Raw genomic sequence first — 19,299 nt, 5'->3', positions numbered from 1 at the left:
TGTCTGTGTTAGGATGAATAAGAGTTTACAGTGGTCTACCACACTCTGTCTGCCTGTGTGTGTGTGTGTCATATTCAGTTGATCATGGCCCAAGGTCTGTGAGAATAAATCCAGACTGGCCCATACAATGATCGTCATAATGAACATAGAGATAGTGACATCAAATCATCATGATGAGAAATGGCTGAGAGTTGATTGTAAAGTGAACCTTGAACAGTATCTACCGTATTCTTGTACACCCAGCATGCTGTCGGTCTCTCAGGTTTCCATCTGTGTGCTGTTAACGAGTCATACACTAACAGCTAGCACCATCATAGACAAGACACTGGCATGACATATATTTGAGAAATCTACAGTTGAAGTCGGAAGTTTACATACACCTTAGCCAACTACATTTAAACTCAGTTTTTCACAATTCCTGACATTTAATCCTAGTAAAAAGTCCCTGTCTTAGGTCAGTTTGGATCACCACTTCATTTTAAGAATGTGAAATGTCAGAATAATAGTAGAGAGAATGATATATTTCAGCTTTTATTTCTTTCATCACATTCCCAGTGGGTCAGAAGTTTACATACACTCAATTAGTATTCGGTAGCATTGCCTTTAAATTGTTTAACTTGGGTCAAATGTTTTGGGTAGCATTCCACAATCTTCCCACAATAAGTTGAGTGAATTTTGGCCCATTCCTCCTGACAGAGCTGGTGGAACTGAGTCAGGTTTGTAGGCCTCCTTGCTCACCACTCCAATACCTTGACTTTGTTGTCCTTAAGCCATTTTGACACCTTTGGAAGTATGCTTGGGATCATTGTCCATTTGGAAGACCCATTTGCGACCAAGCTTTAACTTCCTGACTGATATCTTGAGATGTTGCTTCAATATATCCACATACGTCTCCTACCTCATGATGCCATCTATTTTGTGAAGTGCACCAGTACCTCCTGCAGCAAAGCACCCCCACAACATGATGCTGTCACCCCCGTGCTTCACGGTTGGGATGATGTTTTTCGGCTTGCAAGCCTCCCCGTTTCTCCTCCAAACATAATGGTCATTATGGCCAAACAGTTCTATTTTTGTTTCATCAGACCAGAGGACATTTAACCATGAAGTAAGATCTTTGTCCCCATGTGCAGTTGCAAACTGTAGTCTGGCTTTTTTATGGTAGTTTTTGAGCAGTGGCTTCTTCCTTGCTGAGCAGCCTTTCAGGTTATGTCAATATAGGACTCGTTTTACTGTAGATATAGATACTTTTGTACCTGTTTCCTCCAGCATCTTCGCAAGGTCCTTTGCTGTTGTTCTGGGATTGATTTGCACTTTTCGCACCAAAGTATGTTCATCTCTAGGAGACAGAAAGCATCTCCTTCCTGAGCGGTATGACGGCTGCGTGGTCCCATGGTGTTTATACTTGCATACTATTCTTTGTACAGATGAACGCGGTACCTTCAGGCATTTGGAAATTGCTCACAGGGATGAACCAGACTTGTGGAGGTCTACAATTTATTTTCTGAGGTCTTGGCTGATTTCTTTTGATTTTCCCATGATGTCAAGCAAAGAGGCACTGAGTTTGAAGGTAGGCCTTGAAATACATCCACAGGTACCCCTCCAATTGACTCAAATTATGTCAATTAGCCTATCCGAAGCTTCTAAAGCCATGATATCATTTTCTGGATTTTTCCAAGCTGTTTAAAGGCACAGTCAACTTAGTGTATATAAACTTCTGACCCACTGGAATTGTGATACAGTGAATTATAAGTGAAATATTCTGTCTGTAAACAATTGTTACAAAAATTACTTGTCATGCACAAAGGAGATGTCCTAACCGACTTGCCAAACTATAGTTTGATAACAATAAATTGGTGGTGTGGTTGAAAAACGAGTTTTAATGACTCTATCATAAGTGTATGTAAACTTCTGACTTCAACTGTACGTCTGCTCAATCGCATCTACACTGTTGTGAGTCTAACGGAGGACGACTTGTGAGGAGATGAGATGACGTTAACAAGTGATGGCAGTCAGTAAAGCAGAACCAGCAAAGTAACACATCAGCCTACACTCTCACAACTCCCACACAAGATTTGATCCAATGTTTGACACCTTGGAAGTGTTTTGTTTACCTGTTGTTCAAGCTACCTACACTCTCTCTTCCAAACCAGCTCACTCAAACAGCTCCCTCCCACACAAGAGTTATCACGTTTCTTACACCCTAAATGGTTTAACAATTTGAGCTCCTAAACCTTTCACAAATGCTGAAATCCTACAAAACATTTACACGCAAATTTGTTATGCACACGATTGATAAATGAGGCCCAAAAAGAGGGCCAGGGGGAATTTCTCAAACCCTAGCTTCCTGGAACAAGTCATTCTGACTGGAAACATGAAAGGGAGGGAGAGGGGAGCAGACAGGGACAGAAAATAATAATGTGTGTGTGTGTGTGTGTGTGTGTGTTTGAGAGGAACAGAACAGACAGATTGTGCTGGTTATTTATTTCCAGTCTTAGTTTTATTTTCAGTAGAGTAAATGAATTAGGACATGGTGGAGGAGGGCCAGCAGCTTAAAAACAGACGTCGTGAGGTCTTGAAGGCGTGCTGATTTACCAACAACAGGAAAAATATGCACACACACCAATACATTTACCAACGTTAGGAGAAACATACACACATCAGAACGTACAATGCTGTGACGACTGCCGACACACATACAGTGCATTCGGAAAGTATTCAGACCCCTTGACTTTAACCACATTTTGTTACGTTACAGCCATATTCTAAAATTGATTAATTAAATAGAAAAACTTAAAATCGCCACAATATCCCATAATGACAAAGCAAAAAAGTATTTTTAATTTGAGAAAATATAAAAAACAAAAACCTTGTTTTACATAAGTATTCAGACCCTTTGCTATGACACACAGCTCAGGTGAATCCTATTTCCATTGATCATCCTTGAGATGTTTCTACAACTTGATTGAAGTCCACCTGTGGTAAATTCAATTGATTCAACATGATTTGGAAAGGCACATACCTGTCTATATAAGGTCCCACAGTTGACAGTGCTTGTCAGAGCAAAAACCAAGCCATGAGGTAGAAGGAATTGTCCATAGAGCTCCAAGACGGGATTGTATAGAAGCACAGATCTGGGGAAAGGTACCAAAAAATGTCTGCGGCATTGAAGGTCTCCAAGAACACAGCGGCCTCCATCATTCTTAAATGGAAGAAGTTTGGAACCACCAAGACTCTTCCTAACAGTGCGGCTTGGTTGTGTTTCGGGGACGCACGGCTCTCGACCTTCGCCTCTCCCGAGTCCGTATGGGAGTTGCAGCGATGGGACAAGACCGTAACTACCAATTGGATACCACGAAATTGGGGAGAAAAAAAATACATCGAAAAAGACTCTTCCCTAGAGCTGGCCGCCCGGCCAAACTGAGCAATTGAGGGAGAAGGGCCTAGGTCAGGGAGGTGACCAAGAACCCAATGGTCACTCTGACAGAGCTCCAGAGATCCTCTGTGGAGATGGGAGAACCTTCCAGAAGGTCAACCATCTCTGCAGCACTCCACCAATCAGGCATTTATGGTAGTGGCCAGATGGAAGCCACTCCTCAGTAAAAGGCACATGACAGCCCGCTTGGAGTTTGCCAAAAGGCACCTAAAGACTCTCAGACCATGAGAAACAAGATTCTCTGGTCTGATGAAACCAAGATTGAACTCTTTGGCCTGAATGCCAAGTCTGGAGGAAACCTGGCAACATCCCTACGGTGAAGCACGGCGAAGGCAGAATCATGCTGTGGGGATGTTTTTCAGCGGCAGGGACTGGGAGATTAGAGGGAAGATGAACGGAGCAAAGTACAGAGAGATCATTGATGAAAACCTGCTCCAGAGCACTCAGGACCTCAGACTGGGGCGAAGGTTCACCTTCCAACAGGATAACGACCCTGAGCACACAGCCAAGACAATGCAGGAGAGGCTTCGAGACAAGTCTCTGAATGTCCCAGCAAACAGGCCCAGGCGTACTGTAGACAGGGTACCCAGACATGGAAAGAGACCGGGCTGCGTCGAGGCAGACAGCAGACAGGGTGCCCAGGCAGGGACTAGGAAAGAGAGCGGGGACGGGTCGGGGCAGACAGGCCCAGGCCTACTGTAGACAGGGTGCAAATCCCCACAACAGACGCAAAAGCCAGCCAGAAAAACAATCTTGAGGCATAAAATAGTGGTATACTCGAGCAACGCTTTATCGGAGCCATGGTCTGTTTTGGGAGAACCCAGGCAGGCTGCCAGGACGGGGTGGGCTGAGGGGCGTGTGTGTGTGTGTGTGTGTGTGGGAGGGAGGATGTGGTAGCTTTTGGGATACTGGACAGGAGGCATGCTATGCTAAACAGATTACAAAACTCTGACACCACTGGTAGTAACTCAAACATAAAAGGAAGTGGAGCAACTGCTACCAATGGTATGTGGGGAGACAACGTTTGAGTACAGATGAACTACAACAGACAGCATACAGGACGGCGTGTTTAACAAATGACGAAGGCTACTCCCTGCCACAAGTGATGACGACGACTCAATGCACAGAGTACAAACGAAATGGAGCAACTGCGATCAACGGTGTCAATGCCATTGTATGTTACCGTGCATGGATTTAGCCAAACCGTTTTACAACTGGTGCTGGTAAGAGTTTGCAACAGTTTTCACTGGAAACTAAGCCATTTGTCGGTCTGGAATCAACTTAAGATTGACATTTTGCCCAGAGAGTTGGAACATAATGATAATGACAGTACAGTAAAAGGGAAATTACAATCCAGTTGGTTGGGTGGCTTCAAAGCTCCCTTTCCTCTCCCATGGAGACAAATAAGAGGGCTGATATAAAACTGGTTTGATGAATAGATGAATATGTTGGCTACCGCCCTGCCTACAGACAGCCTGACTGACTGTAGGCAGGCTAAGTGATTGACTGTCTGACTGAGTGGTTGGATGGCTGACAGACTTCCTGGGAATACCCCACTGAAGATCACACAGGCACAGGGCTAAAGATCACACACACTCTCTGTCCTGTGGTGCCATGTGAAACGGGATCATGCTATCATGCTGGGACTGGGAGTGAATAAGTAGTGGGGAAATTGGCCCTACCTTGAAGAGGGGAAACAATACATCAAACAAACAAAAAAAGCAGTGAGTCTGTCTGTCCATCCATCCAGGCCCCATCCCATCTACAGAGCAGAGACGAAGGGCGCATTGTGACATAGTCACGATTCCACAGCTCTCACCCATTCATTCAGATTCACCACGTCGCCGAGTCACACATGTGATCACAACAATTCGATAGAGAGCCTTGACCAAACCCGTCTGTCTGTCTGCCCAGGCCTCCAAGGCATGTTGGCCGTTTCTGCCACATTACACACTTCGTTCCAGTGTGGATATCCCCCAGGCAGTCTCTAATCTGTGCTCATCCAGTTGAGGGGACGATCTGTCCCAGTTGTGGACATGACTAGTCAGCCAACATCCGATATGGCGTCTATCTATCAGTGTGTGTGTGTGTGCGTGTGGGGAGGAGATGAGGCAGTAGCAGACACTGAGGCTCTTGGGGATTAGAGAGGGGTCAGGGCATAACTCAGACCTCTGATCACACAGTCAGGCAGTAGCTCGCTACACACTGACACACACACACGTCAGAGACACAGACAGAGACAGGCCGGCTGCTGATGGCCCGCTGATAGGCGTCTGCCACCAACAAAGAGCACTTATCTGTGGGAAACCGATGACCGCCATTCCATTCATACACACACAGACTCTCCCTCTGGTCAAGGGCCCCCTTTCTCTTGTTTGTTTGACAATGGTCCCCCCCCCCCCCCCCATTTAGACAGCCTCTCACTCCCTCAGTCTCACTTTGGCCATTGGCACAACCGCTCGCCCCCTCTCTCTCTTCTATGATTGACCATGGTTGTATCTCATCTCTTTCTTTAATATATTTCCCTCCAGTTGGTTTCATCCCCCTCTTCTCCTACCACTCTTGCTCTCCGGCATGCTCTCCAACAGGGCCCTGTGTCCTGGTATATCTATAGAGATACATAAGATCATTGTTACATCCTCACAATCACAACAATGTTATTTATTTAATTTCCCTTTGCTTGATTTGGCCTCTGACGGTTTGCCGTGTCTTCCTTTCATTATGAAATGGGATCTTTCACTGGGAGTAGGAAGAATTCTCCAGTCCTCCACAGAGAGAGTGCTCAGTGGCGGTCCCTGGCCTCTTCCTGTTCCCTGAAAGGATTTCCTTCCTGCTCCTCCGCTACAATCACAGGTCTAGCTTCCCCATGGAGCAGCAGGACTGTGTGTGTGTGTGTGTGTGTGTGTGTGAGAGAGAGTGAGAGAGTGAGAGAGTGAGAGAGTGAGAGAGTGAGAGAGAGAGAGAGAGAGAGAGAGAGACCAGGTAGAGGAGGCGGCGCCGGAGAGCACAACATGCCAATACTAAACTAAACCAGAGATCTCCAATATTTTCTAGCATGAAAGCTACTTAAAAAAAAATACAAGATGTCACGATTTCTTTCTAGCTTTCAAATAGGCTCATTCTTCTCCTCTCCCCTGCAAGTCTTCCCCAGGCCCTTAGTGTACAATGTGCAGTGTAGTGGGGCGGCAGCGTAGCCTAGTGGTTCGAGCGTTGGACTAGTAACCGAAAGGTTGCAAGATCAAATCCCCGAGCCGGCAAGGCCCCTGAACAAGGCAGTTAACCCACTGTTCCTAGGCCGTCATTGAAAATAAGAATTTGTTCTTAACTGACATGCCTAGTTAAATAAAGGTAAAATAAAAAAATAAATGTCTCAAAGCTTAAAAATCCTTATTTTAACCTGTCTCCTCTCCTTCATTTCATTGAAGTGGATTTATCAAGTGGGATCACCTGGTCAGTCATGATGGAGCAGGTGTTATTAATGTTTTGTATACTCAGTGTGCAGTATATCACAACTTTGGATTTCACCCCCACCATATTTGGATCGGTTTGCGGACCGATGCACTCGTATTCTAGACATTTGAATCGGTGGCCGATGCGTATCGGTTTTATTACGCTAAATAGAATTTTCCTCGGACATAGACTCTAGGGGGCTAAGCCAGCCTAGTCCCCTGTTAGTGTTAACACCTCCACATCCTCTTTTATTGTCCAGGGAACTACATGCTGCACACTGCTGTACAAACACCCTTCATTCTTCGGCTTGGCTGTCGGACAGAACAGGCTTGTTGTCCTCTATAAAGACATCAGTGGGAGTAGGGTACTAAAGTTTGATTTACAATCAGGATGCATTGTAGACTGTAGTTAGCTGTAGCCTTGGCATGCAGACAGGCAGTAAACTGATTTAGCTAGCTGCCATCGTAGAATGATGCCATTGTACGGTAGAATGGGAGAGGAGGATGTGTATGAAGACGCACAAAAAAAAGCAGACAAAGAAACTAAGTAACGAAGACACTAACATCATAAAGTACAAACACCTGTCTAGTCTGGTTGGAACAGGACTCTTTCTCGGTCTCTAAATCTGTCTCTGAGCACACACAGCCTTCCTTATGTGTCATGTCTGATCTGTTCCGGGTAGACTACAGTGTGGACTGTCTGATAGATCGAGGGGAGCTGCCCTGTCCTATCTATGAGCACACAGCACTCTATCGTACCGTCTGTGAATGGGAGACATTATGGAACAATATCAAGGCCTGGCCCTCATTCTGGCGCACAGATGGATAGACACAAATTTTTTAAACATGTAATTCATTCAGCAGACGCTGTTATCCAGAGAGACATACAATTAGTCCATTTATCTTAAGATAGCTAGGTGAGACAACCACATCACAGTCGTAGTAAAACAGACGTCTAACCTCCCGCTGAACCCTACCCAGCAGCCTTTAGTGGCCTGTGAAGGGCCTTGTGTACTAAGTGGAGTGAAGCGGGAAATGCAGAAGTGGAGAATCAGAGAAGTGAGAAGCTGAGCGATAAAGAAAAACATCCACCTTGCTAACACACTCCATACTTTGGAGGGATATGGTTGATCAAAGCTCCCTGTCTTGTCACAAAACAGTACAGAAAAGGTAAACCCCTTTCTTCCATTCAGCAATGCTCTCCTGTCTATCTTTATGTGATCTCTTTATTTATTTGTACTATCAGTAAATTATAGATAAATCTCATATCTGTCCAAGTAGCATTGAGCTCTAGGCAGTGACCCACAGCCCCAATCCCACAGAGACAGAGAGACAGTGAGAAATGCTGGCCCTGGACATCCAGGCTGTGGTTTGGCCATGACAGGCTTTCTAGATTCCCCTGGCTGTTCCTGGCCAGCAAAACATTTATTATGACTGGTTATCTTTTTATCACAGGCTACATCCAGCATCAGAGGAAGAGAAGGTCATGTAGCTGTGTGTGTGTGTGTGTGTGTGTGTGTGTGTGTGTGTGTGTGTGTGTGTGTGTGTGTGTGTCTCTCAGAGACCTAACCAGCCACATCCATGGCACTGAGAAATTCCCACAGTTAAAACACAACAGGCAGTCATCTGACTCTAAGGGACCATTGTTTACTCTGCTACAGTACTTCACGACTTCCCATTAAAACAGGATATGTCCCAAAATGGCACCCTATTCCCTATTTAGAAACAGGATATGTCCCAAAATGGCACCCTATTCCCTATTTAGTGCACTACTTTTGACCAGGGCCCATAGGTCGATAGTATAAAAAAAGTGCACTATGTAGGGAATAGGGTGCCATTTGGGATACAGACCTGGTATCACAGAGAGTGAGGACTCCACAAAATCTAACTATAAACAGGAAAACCCCAATTCAAAACAAAGGCAGCTATACCACAGTCATTAAGTTAATTGATAAAATATATAATGAATCTCCATCCGCCAAAGAGGTCTCCAAAACAGATATATTGTTCCATCACAGTGGGGGAAGGCTTCTTGAGGATAAAATACGAGAGGGTTGTCGAGTGTCTTGGTTGCCCTAGCAACCCCGACTCCTGTGTGTGTGGGCAGTGTTTAGAATGGCAGACTATAGCAATGACAACGATTGTGGGGATTAGTCGGACAATACCTTACACATAGGGCGGGAGTGTGTGTCCCTGTAGGGGAGTTATGGCGTGTAGTTATTCAATGCACAAAATACCCCCTTATTCATCAGTGACTACTGGCTATGATTGGAAATTGATACAAAATACCATTGCAGTGTCATTTTTGGAACAGCAATGATTTCAACACGAAGTGCCCACTCAGATTCCGACCAAAGATGATAAATAGATCTAGAGAGAGACGAGAGGTCTGACATCACTGTCTTGGTCTGTTCCTGGAAAATCAGGAAGTAAAACCGGCAACACAGAGTCTGACAGAGTCTCAGGGCTGTTCATTAAAATGAAATGCATCCTTGCACTCTCTGGATGATGGAGACACAGATTCAGTACAGTCATGCCGGCGCTGTCTGTCCTCTACTAATATGTCCAAGAGAGTCTTACATCAGTACGATTACATTTTAAAATGTTGAAATGATGGGATGTAAAACGAATCCTGTGATTTACGCGACTTCTGTTCAGACGAGACGAGGCAAAGTATAAAAAGGCCGTAAGGCCGTAACAGGGCTTTTTAGATAACGTCATTTCCTGGCGCTCTCAGATCAAACTTTACTTATAATTTCTTGTACAGACCCAGGTGTTCCCCGAAAATAATACAACATCAGTGAGTGTGTGTGTGTGTGTGTGTGTGTGTGTGTGTGTGTGTGTGTGTGTGTGTGTGTGTACACAGTACCAGTCAAAAGTGTGGACACCTACTCATTCAAGGGTTTCTTTATTTTGACTAATTTCTACATCATATAATAATAGCGAAGACATTAAAAACAAAGAAATAAACACATATGGAATCATGTAGTAACCAAAAAAGTGTCAAACAAATCAAAATATTTTATATTTGAGGTTCTTCAATGTAGCCACCCTTTGCCTTGACAGCTCTGCACACGCTTGGCATTCTCTCAACCAGCTTCATGAGGTAGTCACCAGGAATGCAATTCAATTAACAAGTGTGCCTTGTAAAAAGTTAATTTGTGGAATTTCTTTCCTTCTTAATGCGTTTGAGCCAATCAGTTGTGTTGTCACAAGGTAGGGATGGTAGACAGAAGATGGCCCTATTTGGTAAAAGACCAAGTCCATATTATGGCAAGAACAGCTCAAATAAGCAAAAGAGAAATGATAGTCCATCATTACTTTAAGACATTAAGGTCAGTCAAGGGCAGCCCAAATAAATGCTTCAGAGTTTAAGTAACAGACACATCTCAACATCAACTGTTCAGAGGAGACTGCGTGAATCAGGCCTTCATGGTCGAAATTGCTGCCAATAAACCACTACTAAATTACATCAATAAGAAGAAGAGCCTTGCGTGGGCCAAGAAACACGAGCAATGGACATTGGTCTGATGAGTCGAAATATTCAACCATCGTGTCTTTGTGAGACGTAAAAAAGGTGAACGGATGGAGGCGGCATGGTGCAGGACGTGTGATGGTGTGGAGGTGCTTTGCTGGTGCCACTGTATGTGATTTATTTAGAATTCAAGACACACTTAACCAGCATGGCTACCACAGCATTCTGCAGTGATACGCCATCCCATCTGGTTTGCGCTTAGTGGGCCAATCATTTGTTTTTCAACAGGACAATGATCCAACACACATCCAGGCTGTGTAAGGGTTATTTAACCAAGAAGAATAGTGATGGAGTGCTGCGTCAGATGACCTGGCCTCCACAATCACCCGACCTCACCCCAATTGAGATGGTTTGGGATGAGTTGGACCGCAGAGTGAAGAAAAAGCAGTCAACGGGAGCTCAGCATATGTGACCCGTTCCAGGAAACTAGGCAAATGTCGCGGGTCACTACTTCACAGACAAGCCGTTTGAAAGTAAACCATTTTTTTTAATACAAAATGCTCACTTCTGTCTATTTGAGCTGGTCAGTATGTCTTTGTAATCCTGTCTAACGCGGCTTTGTTTATTTTTACGCATTGTGTAGTAAAACTGCATAAGTGTCCACTTTCTGGAAGACCAAGTTTTGTAATCAGTGGAATTCGAGTATGATAGCTAAGGGAGATGGAGAAAACATCTGTCTCCGGATTACATCTTAAAACTAAGAGCAACCATGGCATCCGACAGGAAACGCGTCCATCCATGAATGATGTATACTGGTAAAATAGTCTAGCTAGATACATTTTCAGAGATTACACATATCTAATTTTGACAGAAAGTGGTTTCATTTCAAGTAAAAGTTTACTGTTAGCTAGCTAGCTAGCTAACCTTAGCTGAAAATACGACCGCACCCGAAATGGTAACTTGGATAGTGGAGTCTTTTGTTAAGACATGTACAGTTGAAGTCGGAAGTTTACATACGTATACTTAGGTTGGAATCATTAAAACTCGTTTTTCAACCACTCCACAAATTTCTTGTTAACAAACTAGAGTTTTGACAAGTCGTTTAGGACATCTACTTTGTGCATGATACAAGACATTTTTCCAACAATTGTTTGGACAGATTATTTCACTTATAATTCACTGTATCACAATTTCAGTGGGTCAGAAGTTTACATACACCAAGTTGACTGTGCCTTTAAACAGCTTGGAAAATTCCAGAAAATTATGTCATGGCTTTAGAAGCTTCTGATAGGCTAATTGACATCACTTGAGTCAATTGGAGGTGTACCTGTGGATGTATTTCAAGGCCTACCTTCAAACTCAGTGCCTCTTTGCTTGACATCATGGGAAAATCAAAAGAAATCAGCCAAGACCTCAGAAAAAAAATTGTAGACCTCCACAAGTCTGGTTCATCCTTGGGAGCAATTTCCAAACGCCTGAATGTACCACATTCATCTGTACAAACAATAGCACGCAAGTATAAACACCATGGGACCACGCAGCCGTCATACCGCTCAGAAAGGAGACGCGTTCTGTCTCCTAGAGATGAACGTACTTTGGTGCGAAAAGTGCAAATCATTCACAGAAAAACAGCAAAGGACCTTGTGAAGATGCTGGAGGAAACAGGTACAAAAGTATCTATATCCACAGTAAAACAAATCCTATATCAACATAACCTGAAAGGTCGCTCAGCAAGGAAGAAGCCACTGCTCCAAAACCGCCATAAAAAAGCCAGATTATGGTTTGTAACTGCACATGGGGACAAAGATCGTACTTTTTGGAGAAATGTCCTCTGGTCTGATGAAACAAAAATATAACTGTTTGGCCATATTGACCATTGCTATGTTTGGAGGAAAACGGGGAGGCCTGCAAGCCGAAGAACACCATCCCAACCCGTGAAGCACAGGGGTGGCAGCATCATGTTGTGGGGGTGCTTTGCTGCAGGAGGGACTTGTGCACTTCACAAAATAGATGGCATCATGAGGTAGGAAAATGATGTGGATATATTGAAGCAACATCTCAAGACATCAGTCAGGAAGTTAAAGCTTGGTCGCAAATGGTGCTTCCAAATGGATAATGACCCCAAGCATACTTCCAAAGTTATAGTAAAATGGCTTAAGGACAACAAAGGCAAGGTATTGGAGTAGCCATCACAAAGCCCTGACCTCAAACCTATAGAGAAATTGTGGGCAGAACTGAAAAAGCGTGTGCGAGCAAGGAGGCCTACAAACCTGACTCAGTTACACCAGCTCTGTCAGGAGGAATGGGCCAAAATTGCTTGTGGAAGGCTACCCGAAATGTTTGACCCAAGTTAAACAATTTAAAGGCAATGCTACCAAATACTAATTGAGTGTATGTAAACTTCTGACCCACTGGGAATGTGAAGAAATAAATAAAAGCTAAATAAAATCAATCTACTATTATTCTGTCATTTCACATTCTTAAAATAAAGTGGTGATCCTAACTAACCTAAAACAGGGAATTTTTACTAGGATTAAATGTCAGGATTTGTGAAAAAATTTGTTTCAATGTATTTGGCTAAGGTGTATGTAAACTTCCGACTTCAACTGTAGCTAGCTAGCCAGCCTGGTAAACAATGAACCATAATCCCAACTCATGACGTTACTACCCTGCATGAATCTGCAGGTAGCTAACCAACCAGGTACAATGTTAGCTAGCTAACATTAGGCTATAGTTAGCCAAGAAAAAAGCTCTGTGATACGAATAATAAGATCATACACGTAACATAAGCTAGCGAGCCAGCCAGCTAACGTTAGGTAGCTAGCTATCTAACATATGATCTTATTATTAGTCTCTCAGAGCTATTTGCTTGGCTAGCTAAAGCCTATAGCCTAAATATAGCGTAAATTCAGTCTGGCCACCTACTCCGATTTCAGAGCACTCTCGTCTGAGTGGGCCAGAGCACAGAATAACTGATCAATTTCCAAGCGCTCAACACCTGTTCAATATGGCCGATGTCAGTAAACATCAGCAAAAAAGCATAATTAAATTGTTGCCAGCAGCACAGTTACAGTCACCAACGCTCTGGATAACATGAAAACAGCCTAACCAGCTCCGCGAGGGTGAGTAAAATGGTCAGAGTGGGGTGATAGCTCATTTGTGTCTGGAAGTAGCTTGCTAGCTAGCCAATGTTAGCCAGTTCGCTTGGGTGCTTGACTGCCGGTGTGAGTTCAGAACATTCAGATCAACACTACTCATCGGCCAGAGCGTCCAGTGTGCGCTCTGAACACGAAACACTGAATTTACGAACGGACAATCTGTCAGCACAGTTGCAGTCACCAACGCTCTGGATAACATAACAGCCTAACCAGCTCTGCTAGGGCGAGTAATGTTCAGTGAGGTGTTCTCTCATTTGTATCTGGAAGTAGCTAGCAAGTTAGCTTGGGTGCTTGACTGCAGTTAGTACTGAACACTCGGATCAACACTTAAAGAGGGTGTGAACGGTGCAGAATGGGGGTAGACAAACAAGGTTTCTCCAGTAGTAGTACCAAAACATTTAAAAGTGAGTTTCCAAGTACAGAATTACTTTCCCAATGTTCCCCTACTGTAGTTTATGATATACCATTTTGTAGCTCTGAGTCTCTACTTTTATCCAATGTAAAAAAAAAACAATTTAAAATGTTGCTACATAAGACCGATTTGAGCTGGTCGGTCACATACTGCATGTGGGAACTCCTCCAAGACTGTTGGAAAAGCATTACAGGTGAAGCTGGTTGAGAGAATGCCAAGAGTGTGCAAAGCTGTCATCAAGGCAAAGGGTGGCTACTTTGAAGAATCTCAATTATAAAATATATTTGGATTGTTTAACACTATTTTGGTTACTACATGATTCCATATGTGTTATTACAAAGTTTTGATGCCTTCACTATTATTCTACAATGTAGAAAATAGTAAAAATAAAGATAAACCCTTGAATGAGTAGGTGTCCAAACTTTTGACTGGTACTGTATGTGTGTGTATAAGTAATTTGCCTGTCTGTCTGTGCACCTGTCGTTACTTACTTGCTACTCCCGAGGCAAGTCCGTAGAGCAGGCCTCCTCTGTCAGACTGCTGTTCAAAGATGTGTGTGGCAGGAGGCGGACACTTCTCCTGTCTGATGAAGTTATACAGCAGAGTCTTCACCAACTGACTGGTCAGGGACAAACTGGGGAAGATGAGACAGAGACGACGAGACAATTAGTGACACTAAGTCAACACACAAGCCAGCAGCTTGTATTCATGGATGTCAAGGAAAGCCAAGCTTCCCCCAAAAATGTGCCCAAGAAAAAATATAAAAACATAAAATAATGCATCTTTAGTCTCTCTGTGTTTTATCATTTTCATTCAATTCGCAAGAGGTTGAATGCGTCTCACCGGAGAAAGCATCAGAACGAGCAAAACAGCACCCCTCTGTCTCTGTATGTGTAGTCCATCTATCTGATGCTGTCTGGTCTAAAAGAGTATGACATTGTTGCCGCCTGTAGCATTGAATGCAAGGGAAGCCAGCGAGCCCTTGACAAAAAAAGTATGAAATAAGAGCCAATCACCGTTGAGCTAAACTGAGGGAGCTCAACTGTGAATGGTCCTGGTGCACCAAAATAAAGTGTCAAGGGAAGCCAGTTTGGATTTGGCATCATTCCTATCAAATCGCATTGACAGCATACGTCAATGAGAGAAACTTGAATTGTTGCATCTCGTTGTGTTGTGGTCTTCCGGTGGCTAGCTAAAATAGGCTCATTCCTAAATTAGCCATGTATGGCGATAGTTATTTGGGCTTGTGGTTTTACTTAATTCTCCATACTGGTCAATGAATATATTGGTGATTCTGATCCAACCATTAATTTATTAATTGTACCCCTGCCCTGAGAAGAAGGAAGTTCAACACACAGAAATCAGAACCATAGACAGCTACATATTAAGCTTACATATTAAGCTTGAACGGACTAAATCGTTTTTGGCATCATTTAGTTGACACTGTATTAGACTACGCATAGGTGATTTTATGATGTTGAAATGGTGCTGGAAATAGTGGAGGCAGCGCCTGTTTACTCTCCGTGGTCCTAAATCAATAGTTGTCTAGTGGTCCGAAAATGTCGGAAACATTAAAACTTGCTTGACCATGCTGTAGGTCATGTAACTGTTACATGCAATATGCTTTGTGGACTTCAACGGACAGAGGTTGCTCTCTGGTTTTGTGACGAAACAAAAGGTGTGGTTGAATTTATTCTGCCACCGTCTTCCTATAGATCACGGTCGCAAGGCATATAAACTAACAGGTTACAGATCAAACAACGCAATTATCAGAACACTTAGGTGATAATATGGCATTTTCTTTCTGGCATCCCAGTGATTTTAGCCACGCACCACTACTGACACAGAGAGACCCAGTAGACCTGCTAGCAATAGATGGGCATGACAGGTTATCGTATGTCATTACATGTTATCTATCACATTATCACCATCATTTAAGTGATAATGCCCTCGAGGCCAGTGTTTGGAGGATATATTGGCACGGGTGTTGTTAGGCCTGAGACAAAGTCGAGTTACCAACATATTCAAATAATGATTTAATACTTTAATTAAAAAGTTTTTTTGATGAATTTATTCATCCTTCCACAAGATATAGTCCCGACACAAATCTAGAGTTGCTACCCAAGCCGGCTGGTCGCTCGCTCTATTGGTTCGGTTGCTAGAGACACAAACCAGTCGTTCAGTCTTTTTGTTCTGTATCAATGGACGTTCATTCTAAAATGTTCCATTGCCATACTAGCTGGCAACGTTCTTATCCCTTGCTTGCTAGCTAGCCAACTACGGCTAACTTAGTCACGTCAAAAAGTGCAGCCAGAATTACAAAGTAACTTCATTTGCATCACTATATATTTTACCTCTTGGGGATGTCATTCGAAAACATAATGTTAACTTTCACTGCTATGCGGATGACACACAGTTGTACATTTCAATGAAACATGGTGAAGCCCCAAAATTGCCCTCGCTAGAAGCCTGTGTTTCAGACATAAGGAAGTGGATGGCTGAAAACGTTCTACTTTTAAACTCGGACAAAACAGAGATGCTTGTTCTAGGTCCCAAGAAACAAAGAGATCTTCTGTTAAATCTGACAATTAATCTTGATGGTTGTAAAGTCGTCTCAAATAAAACTGTGAAGGACCTCGGCGTTACTCTGGACCCTGATCTCTCTTTTGACGAACATATCAAGACTGTTTCAAGGACAGCTTTTTTCCATCTACGTAACATTGCAAAAATCAGACATTTTCTGTCCAAAAATGATGCAGAAAAATTAATCCATGCTTTGGTTACTTCTAGGTTAGACTACTGCAATGCTTTAATTTCCGGCTACCCGGATAAAGCACTAAATAAACTTCAGTTAGTGCTAAATACGGCTGCTAGAATCCTGACTAGAACCAAGAAATTTGATCATATTACTCCAGTGCTAGCTTCCCTACACTGGCTTCCTGTTAAGGCAAGGGCTGATTTCAAGGTTTTACTGTTAACCTATAAAGCGTTACATGGGCTTGCTCCTACCTATCTTTCCGAGTTGGTCCTGCCGTACATACCTACACGTACGCTACGGTCACAAGACAAAGGCCTCCTAATTGTCCCTAGAATTTCTAAGCAAACAGCTGGAGGCAGGGCTTTCTCCTATAGATCTCCATTTTTATGGAATGGTCTGCCTACCCATGTGAGAGACGCAGACTCGGTCTCAACCTTTAAGTCTTTACTGAAGACTTCTCTTCAGTAGGTCATATGATTGAGTGTAGTCTGGCCTAGGAGTGTGAAGGTGAACGGAAAGGCTCTGGAGTAACGAACCGCCCTTGCTGTCTCTGCCTGGCCGGTTTCCCTGTCTCCACTGGGATTCTCTGCCTCTAACCCTATTACAGGGGCTGAGTCACTGGCTTACTGGTGCTCTTTCATGCCGTCCCTAGGAGGGGTGCGTCACTTGAGTGGGTTGAGTTACTGACGTGATCTTCCTGTCTGGGTTGGCGCCCCCCCTTGGTTTGTGCTGTGGTGGAGATCTTTGTGGGCTATACTCGGCCTTGTCTCAGGATTGTAAGTTGGTGGTTGAAGATATCCCTCTAGTGGTGCGGGGGCTGTGCTTTGGCAAAGTGGGTGGGGTTATATCCTTCCTGTTTGGCCCTGTCCGGGGGTATCATCGGATGGGGCCACAGTGTCTCCTGACCCCTCCTGTCTCAGCCTCCAGTATTTATGCTGCAGTAGTTTATGTGTCGGGGGGCTAGGGTCAGTTGGTTATATCTGGAGTACTTCTGTCTTATCCGGTGTCCTGTGTGAATTTAAGTATGCTCTCTCTAATTCTCTCCTTCTCTCTTTCTTTCTCTCTCTCAGAGGACCTGAGCCCTAGGACCATGCGTCAGGACTACCGGGCATGATGACTCCTTGCTGTCCCCAGTCCACCTGGCCTTGCTGCTGTTCCAGTTTCAACTGTTCTGCCTGCGGCTATGGAACCCTGACCTGTCCACCGGACGTGCTACCTGTCCCAGACCTGCTGTTTTCAACTCTCTAGAGACCGCAGGAGCGGTAGAGATACTCTTAATGATCGGCTATGAAAAGCCAACTGACATTTACTCCTGAGGTGCTGACCTGTTGCACTCTCGACAACCAGTGTAATTATTATTATTTGACCATGCTGGTCATTTATGAACATTTGAACATCTTGGCCATGTTCTGTTATAATCTCCACCCGGCACAGCCAGAAGAGGACTGGCCACCCCTCATAGCCTGGTTCCTCTATAGGTTTCTTCCTAGGTTTTGGCCTTTCTAGGGAGTTTTTCCTAGCCACTGTGCTTCTACACCTGCATTGCTTGCTGTTTGGGGTTTTAGGCTGGGTTTCTGTACAGCACTTCGAGATATTAGCTGATGTACGAAGGGCTATATAAAATAAACTTGATTTGATTTGATTTGTTTAAGCTGTTTTCTAGAGACATTTATTTGGATACATCCATAACAATGAGCTAATGAGGCGCGATTTCGCCTGGCATAGATCATGTGCTCTCTCGTCAGGACACTGTTGTTCAGAGAAGCTAGCCAACAACACAGCTAACATAATCACTTAAAACTGAAGCTGGAAAGACCGCGAACTAGCTACAATTCGTTTCTTGTACCTTTTTTTCAATTAACATTTCTTTGTATATATCCATAAAAATTATGCCAGCTGATTCATGAATCCGAATGGTTGGGAAACGCTGCCTGCCTGTCTCGTCCCGACTCACAACACGTTCATTACTATGGGACAGCTGGAGATCGAATTTGAATATTGATACAATGCTGTAAATGTCGAAGAGACAGACAGCAATATTTATACAAATCTCTGCTGTTGAAAACTAAATGTTAGTATAAAAGGAATAGTGAGATAATGTCTAGATGCTTTTTATAGTGGAGATCAAGTTTATAAATTGCTTGTCTGGGCTAATGAGAGGGTGGATTGCGCAGAGTAAATAGGCATTTTAACGTCATAGATTTAGCCGGTGGTAACTTGCGGAAAAGACACGGGCTGGAATTTTAACCAATCAGCATTCAGAATTAAACCCACCCGTTGAATAAAATATGACATATTCCTGACCTATGCCATCTATTTGCAGAAACAATGAAATGACGAATACAACAGAAGAAAAGTAAGATAATATTTATTTATTTTAACTAAAATTGACCATTTCACCTGTAACAATTGTTTACCTACACATTTATTGTGAGTAAAACAGAGTGGAAATTTCTCAACAAAAACATCTATTATTAAAATATGTCAGGACTCCGGTGAGAGGATGACTGGCCTTTCTGTGATTAATAAGTGTTTACTGTTTTTGGATGTTTTAGTGGGAAACCAACCTATTTTCTTGTATTAACGTTGGACAGATATGGGAAAACGTCCCAAG

At 43.5% G+C, this 19,299-nt stretch overlaps 1 protein-coding gene across 1 annotated transcript in view; it reads right to left on the bottom strand.

The window, feature by feature from the left end:
* The window catches only part of LOC120025735 (dymeclin-like), a 143,499-nt gene that overhangs the window by 91,709 nt on the left and 32,491 nt on the right, over nucleotides 1–19,299 (bottom strand). The window contains exon 8 of the mRNA XM_038970334.1: nucleotides 14,419–14,561. Within this exon, the coding sequence (XP_038826262.1) occupies nucleotides 14,419–14,561 (143 nt within the window). The remainder of the gene's footprint in view (nucleotides 1–14,418; nucleotides 14,562–19,299) is intronic.

This window comes from Salvelinus namaycush, chromosome 31 (genome assembly GCF_016432855.1).
Source record: "Salvelinus namaycush isolate Seneca chromosome 31, SaNama_1.0, whole genome shotgun sequence".
NCBI lineage: Eukaryota > Metazoa > Chordata > Actinopteri > Salmoniformes > Salmonidae > Salvelinus > Salvelinus namaycush.
This window is presented reverse-complemented; position numbering and strand designations above follow the sequence as displayed.